At 40.9% G+C, this 24,206-nt stretch overlaps 1 protein-coding gene across 2 annotated transcripts in view; it reads right to left on the bottom strand.

Annotated features, from left to right (window-relative positions):
• The window catches only part of LOC132378970 (A disintegrin and metalloproteinase with thrombospondin motifs 14), a 201,435-nt gene that overhangs the window by 150,657 nt on the left and 26,572 nt on the right, over positions 1 to 24,206 (bottom strand). For both annotated transcript variants that reach the window (XR_009507247.1, XM_059946364.1), the window contains exon 3: positions 8,922 to 9,069. Coding sequence is in view for 1 of the 2 variants with exons in the window: in XM_059946364.1 (XP_059802347.1) it covers positions 8,922 to 9,069 (148 nt within the window). In the remaining variant the exon portion in view is untranslated. The remainder of the gene's footprint in view (positions 1 to 8,921; positions 9,070 to 24,206) is intronic.

Here is a 24,206-nt window from a genome sequence, read left to right as displayed (position 1 = left end):
TCCTAATTTCAGGCCACTCTACCCTCCAAAACTCCAGAGAAAACAATCCAATTTTGTCCAGATTTTTCTTACAGCTAATATTCTCTAATCCAGGTACTTCTGAACCCTCTCCAAAGCCTCCACAATCTTTCTGTAATGTGGTGACGAGATGTACACACAATACGCTAAATGTGGCCGAACCAAAGTTTTAGCCAGATTTAATATCATTTCCTGACTTTTATACACAATGCCTAACCAATGTGGATAGTCAGAGGCTTTTTCCCAGAGCTACTTCAAAGAATGCAAGATTGTTCTATTGCCCTATGCACTCAATCAACAGTAATGATACCCATATCTTATCACTGAGATACTACTGTCTATATATCAAAGTTCAAAGCAAATTTATTATCAAAGTTATGTATATGCTACCATATATTGTGTTCACCTTCATAAAAGTTCAACATAAAGCCAGATTCAATAAAACATCAGGATGAAATGTGATATTTGAATAAATGTTCCTTGCTCACATATACTGAAATGAAAGAACAATGGAAACAAACTAAAACGAAAGAGATCCAGGCAAAATCTCTTGGATAGATAACGGCAAAGGCCATGTCTGATTTGGAAACTAATAGTAAAGAACTTGAAATCAACTCACTTTAGCAGCATAAGGCAATGGCCCTAAATGTGGGCCAGAACTCACATCACAGAGGCCTGGATTACCCGATGTTTGTGAAAGGATGAACGTATCATGCAATGCTGACAATGATTCACCACATTTTATTCAGAGATTCAACTCAAATCTAAAAAAGATAATTGTAGGAAAAAAACATTCTGAAAATTAAAAGAAACTTAGCTACAAACTGTTAATGAAGATACAGGACTATGTATTGGATTTTTAAATAATCACCTATACTGCAGAGGAAACTGACAGTATAATCAGTAGTAATACAGCAGAGGTGGAGTCAAGTGAATGCGGAAACTGTTCTCTTGCAGCTTTAAATTCCACAGTGTTATCATTTCAGAGGATCTATAATGGGTCTAGCATGCAAATGCCATTACAGAGAAAACACACAGAACCCCTCATTTCTTAAAAATTTGCGAAGACTTGGCATGTTATCTAAAATGTTGACAAATGTGTAGATATGTGGTGGCAAGTTTACTGACTGCTTGCAACATGACCTAGTATTGAAACACCAGTGCCCTTGAACAGAAAAGCCTACAAAAAGCAGTGGATATGGCCCAGTCCATCACAGGTATAACACTCCCTGCCAGAGGGTGACTTCTCCCAGCCCATCAATGGAACAGTTTAAATTCTTCTTCTTATATTACTGTTTTCCTTTTCAAGGTGGCTGGGATCCTGTCAAGAGTCCATGATCTACAGTTGCACTCAAACTGCGGTTCTCCACGGCAGCACATTCCCGTTCTCGGAACTCACCAATTGGCCGCACTTTCAAATCTCCAGGAGTGGCTTGGAAGATGGGTACCTTCGGAGTGCGGACCCGTGGACCTGATTTCTCACCAGTGTCGTTAACAGCAGCACTGTGGGGAGCCACAGCCATCGAGACAGTGAGTACAGCTGTCAGAGGCTTTTACATTCAGGTGATTACTCTCTCCCTTTCGAAGGCGAGTGAGAGCTTACTCTTCAGTTGGGAGAACTCGAAATAAAAGCAGTGCTACAGATCGTAACATTGAAACACTGACTGCTTGTCTCTCCTCTCGCTGTGGAAGGAGTGATATCTCTCTCTCGCTAACAAAGGAGAGAGAGCCTGAGGGAAGTCAAACTTGGGAAGAACAGTAGTTATCGATGGACAGTAGAGGGTCTCTCTTTGGGGCTTTGCTGTAGCTTGCATGATGGGTGGTGGGAGGGCTGGTGGTTTCTGCTAGAATAAGTGGGTGGGGGGAGGGTTGATGCTGCTTACTGCATGTTATTATTGTGTTTTTTTTTATTTTTGTATTCACAGAGTTCGTTGCTTTTTGCACATTGGTCGTTTGCCTGTCTTGTGTGGGGTTTTTCATTGATTCTATTGTGTTTCTTTCCATATACTGTGAATGCCCACAAATAAATGAATCTCAGAATTGAATAGAGTGAAATACATTTACTCTGAACTTTGCTTGCAGACCAAGATTCCAATGGTGGGGGGGAGTGGCAGGCAAAGAATACGAAGATCAGTTAGTATGCAAGGCTTAAATTTTATTGATATAGAAAGATATTGTGGAATTATGATGACTGCTTTGGAAATCTGACACAAAAGAAGTAGTCACAAGAGCCCTGTAGATTGAAAGATGACTTCACCGAGCACCTTCTCTCCATCTGCCACGAAAGGCATGATTTCCCAACGGCCAACTATCTAAATTCTACTTCCCACCCTCATTCCATCATGTTAGTCCATGGTCTCCTCTACTAAGTTCGATTTCTTGAACTTCTGGTAATTGTTCCCTCCCCACTTCACCATTACCCGTTCCTGTTTCCCTCTTACAGCTTCTTTTCTAACTGCCCATCTGATGCTCCTCCCCTTTCCTATCTTCCATGGTCTTCTGTCCTCTTTTCCAGCCCTTTATCTCTTCCACTAATCAACCCTACCCTCTTCCAGTTTCACCTATCAACTGTCACCTTGTACTCCTTCCTCCCCTCTTTCTTAACTGACTTCTTTCCCCTTCCTTTCCAGTCCTGATAAAGGGTCTCAGCCTGAAATGTCAACTGTTTATTCCCAACCATAGACGCTGCCTGACCTGCTGAGCTCCTCCAGCACATTGTGTGTATTGGTCTAGATTTCCAGCGTCTGCAGTACCTCTGTGCTATTGGTCATCAAAAAACCAAATGATGGCAGGTGGAGAGAAGGTGCTCGGTGAAGTCGTCTTTCAATCTACAAGGCTCTTGTGACTTCTTTTTTATATTATATACAATACAGAGCCTGGCAGCAGAGCAAGTGAATAGTGAACTAGACTCCAACTCATGGCAAGTCATTGATACGCTATGCTATTGTGGCTGGGCAGAAAACAAGCATGTTTTCGCAATTATATTACAGTTTTTGGATGCATTACAGGTGCTGAAGAATCCGTGTGTAAGAGTGAGATAGGATACCTGGTTAATTGGTATAGCAACATCAGCAAACTAAAGAACTGGTCATTGACTTCAGGTAGGAGGAGAACAAAAACACATCAGACAACATCGGTGGATTGGCAATAGAGAGGGCCACCAATTTAAAATTCCTGGATGTTCTGGTGTTATGAATGGTACGGGGTAGCCCCCTCCTTTGTGAGAATCGCAAGATCACTATTAAGTCAGTTCAGGAGACCCAGGAAATGAGAGAAAGACATGCAGAATCCACAAAGAATTGGAACGTGTCCTGGCCTCCGAAAGGCAGACCCATTGATACCGGCTATTGTCTCTTGGAGACGGACTTGTGTATTGCATTCTGTACAATGCATCGAAGCCCCAGGCAATGAACCAAGGGGGGAGGTTGGTGGAGGGATTGCATCATCCCAACCTGATTGACATCTGAGACCTTGTGAGTCAGTATAAAAAGAGGGTCTGTGGGAACAGCCCCTCAGACGCACCAGAAGAAACGCTAGCGATCCCATAATAGCAAAAGCCGGTGGGAAGGCCACGTGCGTCCGTTTCCATTTGCCCCGGAATCGGTGTGCCTTTACCACGGAAGTACGGTTTTTAGGTAACAACGGGGAAATCAACCCCCAACGACTCTCGAAGGATTGACATCATAAAAGGACTGGGCAAGTTTTAACCCCTCTTTCTCTCAAACCAGAAAGCTGCAGCTTGAATTAACTAAAGTGACTTTTATATTTCCATCGGACAATACATTATCCCCTAGACAACGATAGAGCTATTTCTTACTGATTATTATTATACCCGCGCTTTTAAATTTAGTATTGATGACATATATTATCTGTATGTTTGCATTGATATTATTCTTGTGTATTTTTATCAATAAATACTGTTAAAAATAGTACCATCAGACTTCAACGGACCTCTCTATCTTTGCTGGTAAGTGACCCAGTTACGGGGTACGTAACACTGGTCAAAATGGCACCGACCTCCAGTCTCCATTAGACTTAGTTGTTATTTTTAAGTTTTGTAGGGATGGCTTTGGGAACAGAGTTGCAAGTTAGAGGTCAGGTTAACTTTTCGAGATGGGGATGTGGAGATTTAGAGGTCAGGCCAGAGTCCACCCTCCCCTAGGTCAGTAAGTTCCCTGTGGGATCAGCAGGATCAGAGGTCAGTTCAAGCAGTAGGTATAAGTACATGAGTTGGTGAGTCCAGAGTCTGGGTCTGTCATCAGAGCATCCAGGGTTCAAGGCCTGGAGTTCAGGGTCCCGTCATCATCAAGACCTGGGGTCGGTACCAAAGATCGAAATCCAAAGGTCAATTGTAAGTCCAGAATTCAAGGCCCAAAGGCAGAGGCTCTGGGTCTACGAGTTCACTGGGGAAGTTGGAGCCTGATATCTGTGAGCTTGGAGGAGGCTGGAGGCCCTGTCTCTCTTGGCGTTGGAGGATTGTTTGTGCGTCTGAGTGAATGGGAGGGATGGGAAGGGGTTGCTGTTGTTCTGTTGAACATTGTAGGCATCCCATGTTGACACCGGAATGTGTAGCGACACTTGTGGGCTACACCCAGCATATCCATAGGTTGTGTTGTTAAAATAAATAATGCATTTCACTGTATGTCTTAATGTACATGTGATAAATTAATGGATCTGAATCTGTTAACATAATTGGATGACCTGTCCTGGGCCCAGTGTATGGATGTCATCACCATCTTCACTTTATTTTTTATTTAGAGATCCAGCACAGTAACAGACTATTATGGCCCAACAAGCCCAGGGTACCCAATTACACCCATGTGACCGATTAAACCTACTCACCTATGCGTCTTTGGAATGCGGGAGGTATTTGGAGCAACTGGATCTAATCCATGCAGTCACAGAGAGAACTTACAAACTGCTTATAGACAGCGGCAGGAAATGTACCTGGGTCAATGGTGTTGTAAAGTGATTTGCTAACCTCTATGCTACTGTACCACTCTACACAATAACTTACGAAGGTATGGCACTCCAGTCACTGTACACTCTAATTAACTTCTGCACTTATTGTTGCTTTCATGTGAATACATATACAGCATATCAAGTCAAGTCACTTTTTATTGTCATTTCGACTGTAACTGCTGGTACAATGCACAGTAAAAATGAGACGTTTTTCAGGACCATGGTGTTACATAAAACAATACAAAAACTACACTGAACTATGTAAAACAACACAAAAAAACTACACTAGACTACAGACCTACCCAGGATTGCATAAAGTGCACAAAACAATGCAGGCACTACAATAAGTAATAAACAAGATAACGTTGAAAGTATTCTGACTGGTTGCATGTGTGTACACATGCTGTGGTACAAAAATTTGAATGCGCTGGATTGTGAGATGCTGCACAATAGAGAACCTAGCCCAATATATCACTAGCACATCCCTCCCACCATCAGTAGTATCTACACATGATGTCTCAAGGTGACAAGCCTGACATCTTCTTGTAGCTACCCTTAGGCAGGAGGTACAGAAACCTGAAGTCCCACATCACCAGAATCAACACAACTTCAACTATAGTTTAACTACAGGTCGACCTTCTATAATCCGGCACCATCGGGACCTGAGGGGTGCCAGATTAGTGAAAATGCCGAATTACAGAAGGATCACATTAAGCAATAACTAACTGCCTCATCATACCTTTAAAATATCATGTAAATCAGTACAAGTTAAATAATAATGAAACAGAAATATTAAATGAGGAGCAAGTGAAATTTTAATAAAGTAATATACTGTACAGGCGCAGATAAACTAAAGGGTACAGGTAAATGTACAGGAATTAACTTATACAGAACAGTTGAGCACTTCCGCTTCTAAAGTGAGACATTTAATATACTTTCAGGCAAAGTTACATGTCTGCAAGTGTGGGGTTGTCCGGATCATCAACATCTTCATCTTGAAAAATGAGTGAAGCATCAGGAACTGGTGCTGAAACTGGCACAACAGCTTCTTTAAAAACTGTTGATCTTGGTGGCAGCACATCTGGGTGAGCAGAAGCAGAAGTCAGAGAAATAAAGTTTTCTATACACACTTCACGTGACCGCCAGGTGGCCGGGGATTCGGCGCTGGGCTCTTCCCTCTTCACTCACAGTTACTGAGGGAATCCTTGTTAGTTTCTTTTCCTCTGCTTAGTAATATGCTCAAATTCAGTGGGTCGCTATGTCTGATCTGAGGTCGTAGGCAAAAGAAAACGGAGCACCTGCCGAGCGACGCCGGAGGTTAGTGCACGACTGCCGGCAGGCGGGCTAGAAGGTGGACCGACCCACTGCGCGCCAGCTCCCCTGCGTTGGTGGGTGAGATGGGCAGGTGCCAGGCAGCTGCGCCTCATGCAAATAATATTAATAAATGCAAGAAAACAAGCATACAAGAGCACGCCAACATGTGAACAGATCTAGCGCAACCAAAACAATGTGCCGCTGATTGGTAGAGTGGCCCCGGGAATTTGAAATTGCAGTTGCACAGAAAATTTGAAATCAACGCCGTATTATCGAAGGAACCAGATTACAGGTAGTTGGATTAGTGAAGGTCGACTGTATTCGGTTCTTGAACCAACTCTAATCACAACATCAGTATAACAACAACATAACCACATTGCAATACGATGGACTTCATTTTTTGTTCGACTTGTGCTTGTCCTTTTTTGTTCGACTTGTGCTTGTCCTTGTATAATTCAGGTATGTCTTTCTTGTGAACGTTGTGTATCTGATGTTGTGTGCCTCTGATTCTGCTCCAAGTAGGTTTTTCCTTGTACTTGTGTACACATGTAATTGTACATACGACAAAAAACTCAACTTGAATATGACTTTATTTACCAAGACATTTGGAGAAAAGCAACGGTAAATCAAAAAAATGTCCTTTTGAAAAGGCTCCAAGTTTTTTTTGGAAATAATTGGAACAGATCAAATAAGCATGACTGCCAAAAGGTGCAAAATGTAAATAGCTTGACTCTGATTGAAGTGTAAATTGAGAGCAGCAGGAAATTCAGAATAACATCAACACTGTAAATAATCAATGAGGTTACAGAGTCATTTCAATGCACATCATCCATTAAAACATCCAGGAACTGTATAGTGTGTTCCTACAAAGTCTAACCTGTATAATAATATGCAAGCTGTCTTAAATTGGATGTGGCCAGCAATGGCAAAGCATAAAGACAAATAAGACAAAATAAACTGAATATTACTGCAATTACAATTCAAGTTAACTATACGTCTTAAACCAAATGCTATACAAGTCCAGATATTTGCAGTACTTACCTTTTGATTTAGAGAATTCTAACATACATTTGTCTTAATGAACAGTCAACATCATTCTCTCTGTTCAGCTGAACCCTGCCTCCTTTTTAGGAATCATAAGATAATGGTGATGTAGAGCTCAACAACCTAATTAGTATTGTGCTTAGACTCAAACAATTAATCCAAAGATTGATCAAATAACAGAGGCAAATGCCAGTTTAGTTTAAAATTGTATGTGGTGTTTCACAGCACCATCATAACCACATAGAGCATTTCTCCTCTCCAAGTGCTAATTTACAATAGTTTATTGCTTTGTCTTTCTATAGCTGCTGTATATTCAACACATAGAATAAATGTCTGTCGTTATTTTGTACTCTGAAAATGACCTCATATGCTCTTATATCAAACTTAGTAACTATGCTATTCAAAGTTTCAAATTTTGGATTTCAACCAAGGTAATTATGTACATATTTCTCATGAAAACATTTAGGCAGACAGAATTTGGGTTTAAAAATTAGCTTTAAGTTGTGGTACTAAGAAAATGCAATATGTCTTTGAATATGTAATTTTTACTGACACCTGGCTTACCAATATACATGAATCAAAGAGTTATGATTTCACTAAATGATATTCTCAACTATTTCTCAGAAGTTACATACAACAGCTTTATGATACAAAAATATCCATATGTCCCTCTTTGAAGTACAATCAGATGAAAGTGGATTCTGAACTAAAGATGATTTTAGGAGAATCTAAACAGCTCTTAATCCTTTTATACATGGGCAAGTTATTTTAGTTTAATATGTTCAGTAATCCTTAAATAGTCTATTTCTTGGACTTTAATAAAAACATTTGGTAAAAACCATGCACAGCATCAATTTGAGGGGTGGGGGCTGCCAAACTTTTCAAACAAAAATATTAAAAAGCCCTCCCCACCGTCGAGCACATCCACATGAGCGCTGTCACAGGAAAGCATCGTATATCATCAAAGACCCCAGCCATCCAAGTCATGCTCTCTTTTCACTGCTCCCATCAGTAAGGTGGTACAGGATATTACCACCAGGTTATTACCCAACAACTATCAGTCTCCTGAACCTGAGGGGCTAACTTCACTAGCTTAATCACTGAACTGTTCCCATAACCTATGTACTCACTGTCAAGGATTCTACAACTCATTTCCTTAATATTCATTGCTTAGTTATTTATTATTATTTTGTTTTTTCCCCATTTTATATTTGCACAGTTTGTTGTCTTTTGAACACTGGTTGTAGTCCGTCCTATCGGGGGTGGTCTCTCATTGCCTCTATTGTGTTTTTTGTATTTACTGTGAATTCCTGTAAGAAAATGAATCTCAGGGTTGTATAAGGTCACATATATGTACTTTGATAATAAACTTACTTTGAACTTTGAAGAATGCAGAATTAAGTATTTAATCAAATTGGTCTTATAAAACAAACATTTAACATTGTATAGTATTAGAAAATAAACTGCATTTTGGTGATTCCAGAGACTTAAGAAACAATATTTTTACTTTCAATCAAGTCAATTATTTAAATAAAAAAAACATTTAAGATGGAATTTTTTGTAGTCATTAATCCTTTTAATACCTTCAATTTGGAGATCTTTTGGGGCTGTTTGTTTGATAGATGATCTACGATACACCACATGAACACGACCCTTTTCCTCCTGTGCCTTCTGGCCCTTTTCCAATGGCTCAATAAAAAACTCACCAATATCTGCATGAATCAATCCAGCCTAGTGAACATAAAATTTAAATATTAATTACTTTGCTTTTTAAAATAAAACAGGGTAGTAACAATATTGGTTAACAAGCAGTTGGCAAAAAAATTTGTGAGCTATTTTCCCATCAATCAAAAATTCCAGTGGATTATGCTCCAAACAGACTTTCTGTTACATAATAATTTGTACAACCTTCTACTGCTGCAGTGTTTACAGTCGTCATAGATGTTAAGTCAGAAGCTAATCAATCTAATCCTATAAGTAAAAAGCAAATGATTATTTTTATGACAAGCTGAAGCATACAGGTTTAAATAAGTTGATTCTGATTCACTGGGACACATCAGGACCAGTATGTTTTAGCCTAATTATGTGGCTGCCCCAATTAACTGAAGTTTCATGGAAATTATTAAAAAGGTTTAAAAAAGACAAACTACTGTTCAACTGAGTAACAAATTAAGTATTTAAATGAAATACAAACCAAATTAGAACAGTACCAATATCAGTACAGTGTTATAAAACTGTGTATTAGTTCATAATGGTTACCGACAGAGGAATAAATCAAGTGTACTCGATTGGTAAATTTCCCCTTCTAAGCCCCTTAAAGCATCAAGGCTAACATACTTCCCAATAACCAACTAATTCTTTTTGTTAGTCCCTGACATATAATAATTGATCCATTGCTTTCTTTGAACCTGATAGTGTTGTGTGTTTATTGTAAAGAGAACCATCCAGCATGTTATGGCATGGAGATATCATCGGCACAACATGTTAGAAACAAGTCTGGGAGTTTTGTAGAATGACATGTTTCTGCACTTACAGCACCATCACTACTGTTCTTGCAGTGTACTTTCTTGAATTTATTGTGGTGCCTACATTTCCAAGAAGACAACAAATCAGCTATCTGCTATTTTAAAATCTTTATGACCCAGCTTCTTAGCTGGCTCCTTTGACTTGTTTTTTAACATTGGTTCACTTACTTACATACGTCATCCAGTTACAATGGAAAACCATTGATTAAGGTTTTCTTTAACAGCTGGATCCCCACCTTCATACTTCCGTTTCTGGGATGTTCCTGTTGTCCTTTGCCTAATGATCATTCTTCTCACACTTTATCTTGCTGATGTATCATAAGATCATAAGACATAGGAGCAGAATAAGTCCAATGAGCCCATCGAGTTTGCTCTGTCATTCCATCATGGCTGATTTATTATCCCTCTCAACCTTCTCCCCATAACCGTTGACACCCTGACTAATCAGGAACCTGTCAACCTCCGCCTTATATATACAGTCAATGACCTGGCCTCCATAACTGTCTGTGGCAATGAATTCCACAGATGCACTTTCCTCCACATCTCTGTTCTAAATGGCCATTCCTCTAGTCTGAGGCTGTGATCTCTGGTCCAAGACTCACTCGCTATAGGAAACATCCTCTCCACATCCACTCTATCTGGGCCTTTCAATATTCGATGGGTTTCAATGAGACACCCTGCCCACCCCCCCAACCAAGCGAGTACAGGCGCAGAGCCAGCAAACATACCTGATATGATATGTTAATCCTTTCACTCTAAGAATCATTCTCATGAACTTTCTCTGGACCATCTCCAAATGACAGCGCATTTTTTTCTTCGATAATGGGCCCAAAACTGCTCAAGATACTCCAAGTGCAGTCTGACCAATGCCTTCTAAAGCTTCAGCATTACATCCCTGCTTTTATATTCTAGTCCTCTCAAAATGGTTACTAGTGCTGCATTTGCATTCCTTACTCAGTGTGCAAGTTAACTTTTAGGGAATCCTGTACACCGCAGGTTTTTGAACTTTCTCCTGTTTAGAAAATAATCTACGCCTTTATTCCTTCTACCAAATTGCATGACCATACACTTCCCTACACGATGTTCCTTCTGTCACGTCTTTGCCCATTTTCCCCAATCTGTCTAAGTCCTGCTGCAAAGTCTCCGCTTCCTCAGCACCATTTGCCCCTCAATCTATCTTTGCATCATCTGAAAACTTGGCCACAATGCCATCAATTCCGTCTCCAAATCACTGACAGAATGTGGAAAGAAGCTGACCCAAAACTGACCTCTGCGGAACACAACTACTCACTGGCAGCCTATTATTAAAGTCCTCTTTATTTCCACCCTTTGCCTCCTTCAATCTTTTATCCATGCTGGTATCTTTCCTATAATACCATGGACTCTTATCTTGTTAAGCAGCCTTATGTGTGGCACCTTGTCAAAGCCCTTCTGAAAAGTTAAATAAACAACATTCACTATCTTCCTTGCCTGTTATTGCCTCAAAGAATTCCAACAGATTTGTCAAGCAAGATTTCCCCTTAAGGAAACCATGCTGAATTTGACCTATTTTATCATGTGCCTCCAAGTATCCTGAAACCACATCCTTAATAATTAACTCCCAACATTTTCCCAACCGCTGAAGCCAGACGAACTGGTCTATAATTTTCTTTCTTCTGCCTCCCTCCCTCCCAGAGTGACATCTGCAATTTTTCAATCCTTTGGAACCATTCCAGAATCTAGTGATTCTTGAAAAATTATCACTAATACCTCCACGATCTATTTAGCTATCTCTTTCAGACCCTACAGATTCTCAAGCACCTTCCCCTTGGTAATAGCAATTATGTTCACTTCTGCTCTCTGCCACACTCAAATTTCTGGCATACTGCTAATGTCTTCCATTGCAAAGACCAACACGAAGTATTGTTCCCTATCACTGCATGTCCAATATCATTTTCCAGAGGTCCATTCTCACCTCTCTTTTACTCTATATATTTGAAAAAAATTGCTATCCTCACCTATATTATTGTCTAGCATCCATTCATATTTTATCTTTTCTCAAAAGTGTGCAACAATGAGTGGTGTTAGATGGATGGCTTTTAATTTGGTACAGAAGATTAATTTTTTCGGCTGATGTCGTGCAATTTAAATCGCTATCATTCGTCCTATATGGATAACAATACACAAGCACGTGGAATTTACACGACTGTTTGCTCTAAGCACTGTCTGCTGTAGACCACACCTGACTAATCATCTCCTACCCCAACTAATGTCCTTTGTTCTTTAGGCATTGTTCCAAATAAGCGGCTGCCCTGATTAACCAATGTTCAATAAACTGGAATCCACTGTATAAATATACAAACCATTCATCCAGTGTTCACTGCAATAGATGCAAGAGTACAGGTATTTCCCTCCTCTCTTATTTTAAATGATCATTTATTTTATAAACTACTCCCAAGACTTTTTAAAAATTCCCAGTTTTCATGTTCTTGTGTTTGTAAGAAGCCTCCAAATATTCCAGTGAATGAAAATTTCCTTAAGCAAGAAATTAAATTAATCTCTTTCTTGTCGCAAAGACTCATTAAATAGTCGATAACTGGAAGGCAACACACACAAAATGCTGAGGAACTCAGCAGGTCAGGCAGCATCTATGGAAATGAATAAACAGTTGATTTTTCAGTCTGAGACTTCTTCATGACCACATTTCCAGCGTCTGAAGAATTTTTTGTGTTAGGGAAGTGTCTACTAACTTCCTTTTACCAAGTCTGGCAAGGATTTTACCAAATTTATAGCTTAAGGTTAATTTTTTTTGGTAGAATATGTCATCATTTGACCCATTATCAAACGTTTGCCTCAGGTTGATATGGGGAAAAGTAACTGATAATGTTTGATTATTCTTTGTAATCTTATCTCCACATTATTTCTACAAGAACCTTACAAAATAAAAATATTTAAATAATGAAAATTAGCTATCAGGCAGCTCGCTTACCTTCCACTCCATCCCCAGCCCCACTTCTACTTTACAGTAAGCCAACAGCAAGAACAGGAAAACATCATTTGAGGAGAAAGTCCATCACAGGTAAAATCCTCCCCACCAGTGAGCACATCTACATCGAACGCTGTCCCGAGAAGTCAGCATCCACCTTCAAGGACCCCCACCAATCTTGTCATGCTCTCTTCTTGCTGCTGCCATCAGGTAGATGGTACAGGAGCCTCAGGACTCACACCACAAGGTTCAAGAACAGTTATTACCCATCAACCATTAGGTTCTTGAACCAAAGGGGATAATTTCACTCAACTCTGCTCACCCCATCACTGAAATATTCCCACATTCGAGGTTCACTTTCAAGGACTCTTCAACTCATGATCTCAATATTTATTATTATTACTTAATTTTGTATTTGTACAGTTTTTGCACACTGGTTGTATGCTCAGTTGATACAGTCTTTCATTGATTCTATTGTGGTTATTGCATGTATTGAATATGTCCACAAGAAAATAAAATTACTTCAGACTTCTGGAATTGGACATTAATCTATGAACGTATAAATGGAAACCAGGACATAAAATATAAATAATTAAATTTAATGAGACATTGGATCATTTAAACTATTTTATTATCATGCTTCAAAACAGAAGACCCAACAAATAATTTACATTAAATTAAATCAAGAATTGTAACAGAATCAGATAGATAGATCAAATCCACTTCTGGTGAGGGGCCTGAGACCCAAAATGTTAACTTTTTCCCACAGATGCTGCCCAATCTGCTGATATTTTATGACTAAAAATACATAAATTTGAATGACAACAAAATATGGACTGAATTAAGTTAACTGACAGCTAGCAAATTCACAGACAGCAGCTATGTATGTTCAGTCAAATATCAAGTGCAAAAAAATGTTCTGGATGGTAGATGACTGACAAGTTAACAACAAGCACATTACTGATCATGTGGGTAAAATGGAAGCACAATATCAATTTTAAGTATCAAAAATCAAACTCCAGAAAAGGATCCATCAGTCCACCATGTACATGCTACTCAACAAATGGCCATCAGAATCAGATTTATTCTCACTGACATACGGTGTAAAATCACTGTACTGCAAGACATTAAAAAGCACTATTAAGTTACAATAAAAAGAGGAATAGTGAGGTAGTGTTCATAAGTTTATGGACTGTTCAGATATCTGATGATGGACAGGAAGAAGCTATTCCCAAAACATTGAGTGCGCATCTTCGGGCACCTGTACCTCCACCTTGATAGTAGTATTGAGAAGAGGGCATACCCTGGATGGTGAGGGTCCATTTTAAGATGTCCTCTAAGCTGGGGAGGCTTGTGCCCATGATGGAGCTGGTTGAGTCTACAGCCCTCTGCAGTGACACTACTCAACCTGCCGATCCGTCTCGCTCCTGTACTCTTCCTCATCACTATCTGATATTTTACTAGCAACAGTGGTGCCAGAGGCAAACTTATAGATGATGTTAGTGCTGTGCCTAGCAACATAAGTCATGAGTGTAGAGAGAAAGCAAGGCAGTGGGCTTAGCACACATCCTTGAGGTGCACCTGTGTTCAATGTCAGTGAGGGGGAGATGTTATTACTGGTCTGCACTGACTGTGGTCTTCCGATGAGCAAGTCAAAGATCCAGAAGTCAAGGATGCAATTGCAGAGGGAGGTATGGAGACCCAGGTTTGAAGCTCGTTGTTCAGTACCAAGGGTATCAAGTACCCATCTATACTAACCAGATTTATCAACACTTTGCCTGTAGCCTCCTATATCTTCGATTCAAGTATCCATCAAAATATTTAAAATGTGAGAGTTTCTCTTTCTACCTTCTTCTCAGGCAGTATGTTCCAGATTACAACCACCTTGTTGGTGAAGAAATTTTCCCTCAGATCCCCTGTCATTCCAGGAATTAGCCTAGTAAATATCTTCTAGACTGCCTCTTATGCTATCATATCTTGTAAGCTCCATTTTCTGTGCAATAAAGGCCAACATATTGTTTGCCTTCTTGAGTACAGGCAGTTCCCGGGTTATGAATGAATTCCGTTCCTGAGTCCGTCTTTAAGTCGGATTTGTATGTAAGTTGGAACAAGTACATCCGGTATTATTTAGTGTCAGTTAGTCAACTGTTTGTCTTAGTATATAGTATATATTTTACCTTTCTATGCATATAAAACACTTAAGAAACCTACGTATTCCAATAATCAAACCACTGCATTGCTTAGTAATAATTGTAGCTTTCATCAGGGCAGGCCTTTCACATGCTCCATTATTCTCACTTTATCCTTTAAAATTGTTCCGATCGTTGACCGACTGTAGCCTAATGCTTTTCCAATGAGCAATGGCGTTTCACCTCTTTCCAAATGCTTTATTAATTTCACTTTATTTTCAATCGCAATCACTTCCCGTCAATGGAACAGAAACCCTATGGGTGACCCCGAGTTCCACTGGATCCTAAGAACCACCGTACTGAATTCCCTGAGTCCTAAAGTCCACCGCACTGAGACAAGTTAAATGGGACATGTGGGGGCTACGTTGGGTTTGGGTATTTGATCCTCCTCAATATTCCGCATGGGAATTTAAACTGGAGGTTGCAGTGTTTTTTTTTTACGAGGTCAAGTTGCGAGCTCAACATCAACCCGGCACGGATGGTATGGGAGTCACTGGATCGACATCAACCCGGCACGGGAGCGGTCTGTCATTGGATCGAACTCGGGAACCTTTGTTCACAAGCCTGGCACTGATCTCACTGCACCACCAGCTGACCGGAACTGGGGGGGGGGGGGGGCAGGGTCAGGGTGAATCTTGCTAAGAAAAATTTAAGCCAAATACAAAGTTACACACTCAACACAGTGTCAACAGCAACAACTTAATATGGCGTTCTCCTTCCTCGGTTCGTAAGTATGAGTTGTTCGTAAGTCGGACTTTTATAACTCGGGGACTACCTGGACTTTCCACACCTGGCCAATAACATTTTGCAAGTAGTCACAAAAACCACATAGATCTCTTCGCACATTCCGAATTGCTATCTATTAAGATCTTATTTTGTCTTTTGAGTTCTTTTAATTTTACACTATCCCCAGATTAAACTCCATTTGCCAAATTTTTGCTCACTTACTTAATCAATCTATATTGTGTCGTACAGTCACAATATCTTGATTGCAGGATAGACTTATATCCATTTTTATGCTAGAAGTAATATTATTAAAGCATACAAAATTCTCAAAATCATAGACTATACAACTGTTATGTACCCCGTAACTGGGTCACTTACCAGCAAAGATAGAGAGGTCCGTTGAAGTCTGATGGTACTATTTTTAACAGTATTTATTGATAAAATACACAAAAATAATATCAATGCAAACATACAGATAATATACATCATCAATACTAAATCTAAAAGCACGGGTATAATAATAATCAATAAGAAATAGCTCTAAATAGCTCTATCGTTGTCTAGGGGATAATGTATTGTCTGATGGAAATATAAAAGTCACTTTAGTTCATTCAAGCTGTAGGCTGCAGCCTTTGGTTGGAGTCAAGAGAAAGACGGAGGTTTAACTTGCCCATTCCTTTTATGATGTCAATCCTTTGAGAGTCGTTGGGGAACTGGTTTCCCCTTTGTGGTTAGCTAAAGCCGTGCATCCGTGGCAAGACCCACCAATTCCGAGGCAAATGGAAAGGGACGCACGTGGGCTGTTTCCACCGGCTTTCGCTATTACGCTGTTACAGGAGTTCTAGCGTCTCTTCTGGTGCGTCTGAGGGGCTCTTTTATCCTGACTCACAGGGTCTCAGATGTCAATCAGGTTGGGATGATGCAATCCCTCCACCAACCCCCCCCCCCCCGGTTTATTGCCTGGGGGCTTCGATGCATCGTACAGGATTCAATACACAATGCCATCTCCAAGAGACAATAGCTGGTATCAATGGTTCCGCCTTTCCGAGGCCAGGACACATTCCAAACTCTTTGTGGATTCTGCTTGTCTTTCTCTCATTTCCTGAACTGACTTAATAGTGATCTTGCGATTCTCAAAAAGGAGGGGGCTACGTTGTACCCTTTGGCCCCTCAGAGTTGTGGCACATTCGTAACACAACACAAACCGCCTTTTGGCCAAACTGGTCCATATCAACCACACTATCCCTCCTGCTTGGCTCAGTTGTCAGCAATTAGCCCATAATCCTCCAAGCCCTTCCACCTTATATGTCTATCCAAATTCCCCTTCAATACGGCAATTGTGCCTGCCTAGTCCACTCCCTTTGGCAGCTCATACAAGATACTCATGACCATCTATGCTACATCTCAGATATCGTTTAAATCTCTCCACTCCTGTACCTCTAGTTTTGGACCCTTTCCAGCCTGATGGCTTTGCGATTACAGGATGACCAAAACTATACACAATGCTTCAAGTATGGTCTCACAAATGACTTGTGTAACTGCAGTATTCTTATGGAACTTGAAACAGTAAAAGCAGAGTTAATCTTCCTATGTCTGTAGCTTCAAGAAACAGGGGCACTCAATCTTAAATTAAGACTTTAATTATTAGGGGCAGATGAGCAGAAATTTCTTAATCTAGTCTGGGGTGAACTGTTGCAGTTCTCTACCTACCAGGGCTCTCAGTCACACTGAGATACTAAGAGAATCAAGCAATAGTGTAGGAAATTAGCCCTGAGATAAAAGATCAGTAATATTTTTAGGGAGCCATGGTAACATAGCAATTAGCACAATGCTATTACAGTAGAGGCATCAATGTATGTTTCAGAAAAAGGCACCTCAGATGAAACAAAAAGGTCATGATTAAATGGCTGCGACGCATACAGGTATTTATGTAACCTTCGCAAGTGCTGCAAGGCATTCTACATCATTGCTACCAAAGGTAAAGTGCAGAATATTCAGCCAGAAATCATGTCGATAATAGGGAAGTGTGGGGGCTTGAGCTGAACTCGCTAATTCGACAGATAAAAGTTTTTAAAGAAATGCCAGATCAGACTCAATGGGCAAAATGGCCTAATTCTACTTCTACATCTTATGGTCTCATAGTAATCCTTGGGTGTACGGTGGGGGCAGCAGGGGAAAGGAAGAAGGCTTCCAATTTGAAAGACATAATCTGCCAATTTTCATGCGGGATTCCCTGAAGTTTAAATTGCAGGTTAACTTGGTAATAAGAAAGGCAAATGCAATGTCAGCATTCATTTCAAGAGGACTGGAATATAAAAGCAAGGATGTAATACTGAGGTTTTAAGAGGCATTGTTTGGACCACATTTTTTCGAGACACACACACCACAGTATATTATATAATGCAGCTACTACTACACTGTTCCATTCAAGCCTAAAGATTTACTCTTGAGGGATAATGTTGTTCCTGCAAGATGGAAATAGATGCTTGGCAGGTGAGACTTATGGCTGTGAAACAATCTCAGGTTCTGGGGCCTCTTCGTGGTGGTTGTACGAGCTGACTGCTCTGGACACCTTTGTTCTGGACAAGTTGGCATCTCAGTTCATGGTAAGTTGCTTGACCTACTGATCTAACCAAGGCCACCAGACTAGCTTCGAGCAAACACTTTCATTTTGACCACGCCAAGATAACCAGCACGTAGCTCCTCCAACACTTAAGCTCTCAGCTTGGATGCTACAACAAATCTCCATCCCCACATAAGGCAGCTTGCATCAAGGGCAAGTTCATCCCAATACCAGTAAAAATGGGGAAACCGCTGGAATTTCTGCTGCATATTTCAGCCATTTTGAGTTGCCATGTAGACCGAGACAATGTATGATTTTTCTGGTTTCCCTTTGCATCATTCCTGCTGTAACAGGGAGAATTTCAATTTTCATTAGAGAGAATTTGCAATGTGAAGAGGAGTATCCTCTTTTGTAAATTTTTTCTTGTATTTCCTTTTCCAGGGTAAGCAGAACAATCCATCAGCATTTCCATAATTAGTTGTTCTCTTGAATTCAACCCTACAGTTGTGCCTTCCAAGAAACAGAGTCTGTCCTGTATTCATGTGGCTACTCTTAGTGGAACACCCCTCTGTGGATTGAAAGGTACGAGGTGTTCACTTCCGTCAGTCATAACGTGTGACATGATTGAACCTATAACATAAAGTGAACCATCACAGGCAAGCTTCACCAGATGAGGTGGATCATAATGTATGAGTACAGTGGTCTGACGTCACCATTTCCTTTCGTTTTTTGGAAAGCCACCTCACACTGCTTTGTCCATTGCCAATTCTTTCTGATCTGTAATAATGAATTCAAGGGGCACAGTACAGAGAAAAAGGAAGGGAGGTGGGCTTGCTGCGCTCATGAACCAACAGATGGTGTAATCCTGGTCACATTTCTGTAAAAGAATGAATTTGGTCCGGGCATCAAACTGCTTGCTGTGAGTTTGTGTCCACTTTATCTACCACGCAACTTCAGTCACGGCATATAGCTCATTGTCTACATTCAGCCTTCCCGATGCTGCATGTGACATCATACACACCACCATCATGAGACTCCAGGCTCAACAGCCCAATGCATTCATTGCAATATAGGGAGATTTCAAACATGATCCTCTCTTGACAACCCAATCCATCTTCAATCAGTTGGTCAAGTGTAAGACAAGAGAAAAGATACTGGATCTCTTGTATACAAATATTAAAGATGCCTCCAGCTCCATAGCTCTCCCCCCACTTTGAAGATCAGATCACAACCTGGTTCACCTCATGCCCTTGTATAAGCCTAAAGTACAGCAACAGCTAGCTACATAAGAACATAAGAAATAGGAGCAGGAGTAGGCCATCGAGCCTGCTCCACTATTCAAGAAGATTTCCTGAATTCCAGCATGTCCCAGGTGATTCAGTCTCTTCTCATAGTCCAACCCCCTTACCTCAGGAATCAACCAGGTGAACATCCTCTGCTCTGACTCCAAAGCCAATACATCCTTCAAGTAAGGAGACAAGAACTGCACACAGTACTGCAAGTGCAGATTCACCAGTACCCTGTATAGTTGCAGAATAACCTCCCTGCTCTTCAATTCAATCCCTCTAGCAATGAAGGCCAACATTCCATTTGCCTTTTTGATAGCCTGCTGCACCTGCAAACCAACCTTTTGTGATTCATGTACAAGCACTCCCAAGTCCCTCTGCACAGCAGCATGCTGTAATTTTTTTTACCATTTAACTAATAATCTGATCTTCTATTTTTCCTTCCAAAGTGGATGACATTGCATTTACCAATCTTGTATTCCATCCGCCAGACCCTTGTCCACTCTTCACCTATTTATATCACTCTGCAGACTCTCTGTATCTTCTGCACAATTTGTTTTTCCACTCAATTTAGTATCATCAGCAAACTTAGATACACTACTTCCAGATCGTTAATGTACATCATGAACCGTTGTGGGCCCCGCACTGAACCCTGTGGAACACCACTAACCACTGATTGCCAACCAGAGTAACACCATGTTTCCCAACCCTCAGCTTTCTATTAGTTAACCAATACTCTTATACATGCTAATACATCATCCCCAACTCTATGCATCCTTATCTTGCAAATAAGTCTTTTATTCTGGAAATCCAAGTAAATAATGTCTATCAGTTACCCTCTATCCACTGCGTTCATTATATCCTCAAAGAACTCCAGTAATTTGTCAAACAGAACCTGCTTTTGCTGGATCCATTTCTTTCCAGATGCCTCGCTATTTCTTCTTTAGTGATAGCTTCAAGCAGTTTCCCAACTACAGATGTTACAACTACCTGGCCTATCGTTACCTGCCTTTTGCCTACATCCTATTTTAAACAGTGGCATGACATTCGCCGTTTTCCAATCCACTGGGACTTGCCCAGAGTCCAGAGAATTTTGGTAAATTATCACCAAAGCCTCTACTACAACTTCTGCCATTTCTTTCAGTGCATTCCATCAGGACTAAGGGACTTATCTATCTTCAGGCTCACGTTTACTCAGCACTACCTTTTTAATGATAGCTATTGTATCGAGGTCCTCACCTTCCATCGCATCCATAACATCCCTCTTTGGCATATTAGATGTGTCCTCCACCATGAAGACCAACACAAAATAAACATTCAAAGCCTCTGCCATTTCCTCATTATCCAATATCAATTCCCCCTTCTCGTCCTCCAAGGGGGCTATGCTCACTTTAGCCATGCTTTTCCACTTTATATAATTATATAAACTTTTACTATCCATTTTTATATTTTGTTCTAGTTTATTTTCATAATCTATCTTCCCTTTTTTATTGCTTGCTTTGTGGTTCTTTGTTGCCTTTTAAAGTCTTCCCAATCTTCCTGTTTTCCACTACTCTTGGCGACTGTGTACACTAAGATCGTAAAGAAATGGTCTCCAGAGACCATCAAAACCTTGAAGGGCTACTTTGAGGTTACTGACTGGAATGTAATTTGTGAACCATATGGGGAGGACATTAACGGATTTACTGATTGCATCACTGGCTATGTCAACTTTTGTATGGACAGTGTAATATCATCAATGACTGTTCGCTGCTTCCCTAACAAACCATGGGTCAACCAGTGAACTAAAGGTTCTTCTCAACCACAAAAACAGAGCCTTTAGATCAGGAGTCAGGGAGGAATTGAAACATGTACAGAGGGAGCTAAAGGAGAAGATTGAGGAGGCTAAAGAGGAATATAGGAGAGCTGGGGAACAAGCTTGGGCAGAGTAGCACACAGGAGGTGTGAAGAGACATGAAGAACATCATTGTCTTCAATCACACTAGCTGTAGAGGCTTGGAAAGGAGCTGTGAATGGACTAATGAATTAAACCAATTTTTCAATAGGTTTGACAATTGCCTTCCAGTTCACACACCCCCCAGTACACTAATCCAGGTGCAGAGGCACCCAATGCTCCCTCAGCACCAATGCCTCCCCCTACCCAATTCAACACGTAGATGAACAACACAAGCTACCACAGTCTACATTCCTTTACCCTGCACCTACTATCCACACCTCCGCATACCTACTGCTATTGTCATGATCTTCACCTACCCCAGCCCCCACCTTCCATCAACTCCCCAGTCATCATGGACTCACCTTCACGACTGAGCAGGTATGATGGGCTCAGGGGTAACTCGGACACAGCAGTGGGGCCAGATAGTGTGAATCCCAAGGTCCTGAAGGAGTGTGCTGAGCCGTTATGTGGAGTTCTCAAGCATATTTTCAATCTGAGTCTCAGCCTGGAAAGGGTCCTGACTGTGTGGAAAACATCACATGTGGTCCCAGTACCCAAGGAAGGCCAACTGAAGGTTTTGAATGACTGTTGTCCAGTGGCCCTGACCTCACACATCATGAAGACCCTGGAGATGCTGCTCCTGGCTCACCTCCGACCCCCGTCAGATCAACCCACGATCCCCTACAGTTGCCTAACAGGAGCAAATTAGATTCAATGATGCTGTCACCTACTTGCTGAACAGAGCTCCTGCCATCTGGTTAAGCAGCGTAGACTGTCGGAATTATGTTTTTGATTTCTCAAATGCCTTCAATACCATACAACCCTCATTGTTCAGGGAAAAGCTCTATTCAATGCAGACTGGCACTTCCATTGTATCCTGGATAATGAACTACCTGACTGGCAGATGGCAGTATGTTTGGATTCAGAGCTTTGTGTCAGACATGGCTATAAGCAGCATTTTGGGCAATTCAGGGGACTGTATTGGCTCCCTTCCTGTTTCCCCTGTATATCTCTGACTTTAGGATGACACTGAGTCACGTCATCTGCAGAAATTTTCTGATGACTCAGCAATAGTTGAGTAGATAAATGGAGGACAGGAGGATGAATACGGTGCCCTGGTGGAGGACTTTGTCAAATGGTGCAAGCTGAATCATGGGTAGCTCAGCATTAACAAGAGAAAGGAGATGATGATGGACTTTAGGAAGCCTAAGCCTGCTAGTTACTATTACAAAACATCCCTGGTACTATGTATGGTGTGGATGTGGATGTGATGAGGACCTACAAGTACCTGGGGGTGCACATGGAAGACAGACTTGAGTGCAGCACCAACACAGAGGCTATGCACAAGGGCCAGAGTCAACTCTACTTCCTAAAGAGACTGAGGTCCTTTGGACTAAGCAGACCTCTTCTTCACATGTTCTTACAGTCTGCTGGCACCAGTACAACCTTCTACACAGTGCTGTGCTGGGGCAATGGCCTCAACACAGGTGATGCTAATAGGCTCAAAAAAACTGATTAGGAAGGCTGGCTCTGTTATAGAAGTTAAACTGGACACACTGGAGGCTGTGGTAGATCAAAGGACCCTATGGAAAATCCTGGCAATTCTGGACAATGGTTCTCACCCTCTGCTTGCCATCTAAGATGATTGCTCTGGTCCAGAGCACTATATGAGGTCATTCTTAATCTTGTTAAGGTTAAAATAGCCATTAGCCTCTATAATGAGTCAACCTATAGCCGGTGAAGTGATGACCCCCTCCTATTAAACAGTTTGTCGCAATTTATTTTTTATTCTTTCTACTTCTCTTCTAATATTTATCTGTGTACTTTTAATGCTACTGTAACACTGTAATTTCCTTAGGGATCAATGATCTATCTATTCCTGCCAGATTTGGCAGGAACCTGCTGTAGTAATCGACCAATCCCAAAAAGGACCACAACTATGATACGTTCTTTGGTCTTGTAGTATCCACTACCGCCTAAGTTTTCTCAGTACTTTTGTAATTCTTGTGTGTCAATGATGTGACCACAGTAAATGATGTTTGGTCTAAAGAATTCACACTTGTTGCATTGTGCACTGAGCCCGTAATCTTCTAATCTCCTTAACATTGTCTTGAGGTTTTGGGAGATGTTCCTTGACAACAACGATGTCATCCAGGTAACACTGAATGCCTGGACAGCCTTGCAGCACCCGGTCCATAGCTTTCAGCTACGGATGCTACTCCAAAAATAAGCCTATTATAGTGATAAAGGCTTTTGTGAGTATTTATGGTAAGAAATACTGACGGGCTACTGGGAGCACTGGCATTGCCCATGAGCTCCATTCAACCTTGAAAAGAATTCCTTCAGCTTCCATGCAATCTAGCTCACTGGCTACTTTATCACAGATGATAAAAGAAAATGGACAGGCTTCGTAAAATTTGGGTGTGGCATTTTCATTTAACTCTATGATATGATTCACTTTTCCAATGCCATTGTTGAACACTGTTGTGGCATCATCCAGTGCCTTTGTTAATTCGCTTTTAGTTGACTCTATTGCAGGAGGTATGGAATTGATGGATGGATCTCCAATGAACTTGCAATTGTCTCAGCTAATCGCATCCCTACAATGCTGGCCCTCATATTTTTACTACGTACAAGTCTAATGTGACCTTTTGGTTGCATTTCACTGTTATAAATGT

This window comes from Hypanus sabinus, chromosome 21 (genome assembly GCF_030144855.1).
Source record: "Hypanus sabinus isolate sHypSab1 chromosome 21, sHypSab1.hap1, whole genome shotgun sequence".
NCBI classification, from domain to species: Eukaryota; Metazoa; Chordata; class Chondrichthyes; order Myliobatiformes; family Dasyatidae; genus Hypanus; species Hypanus sabinus.
This window is presented reverse-complemented; position numbering and strand designations above follow the sequence as displayed.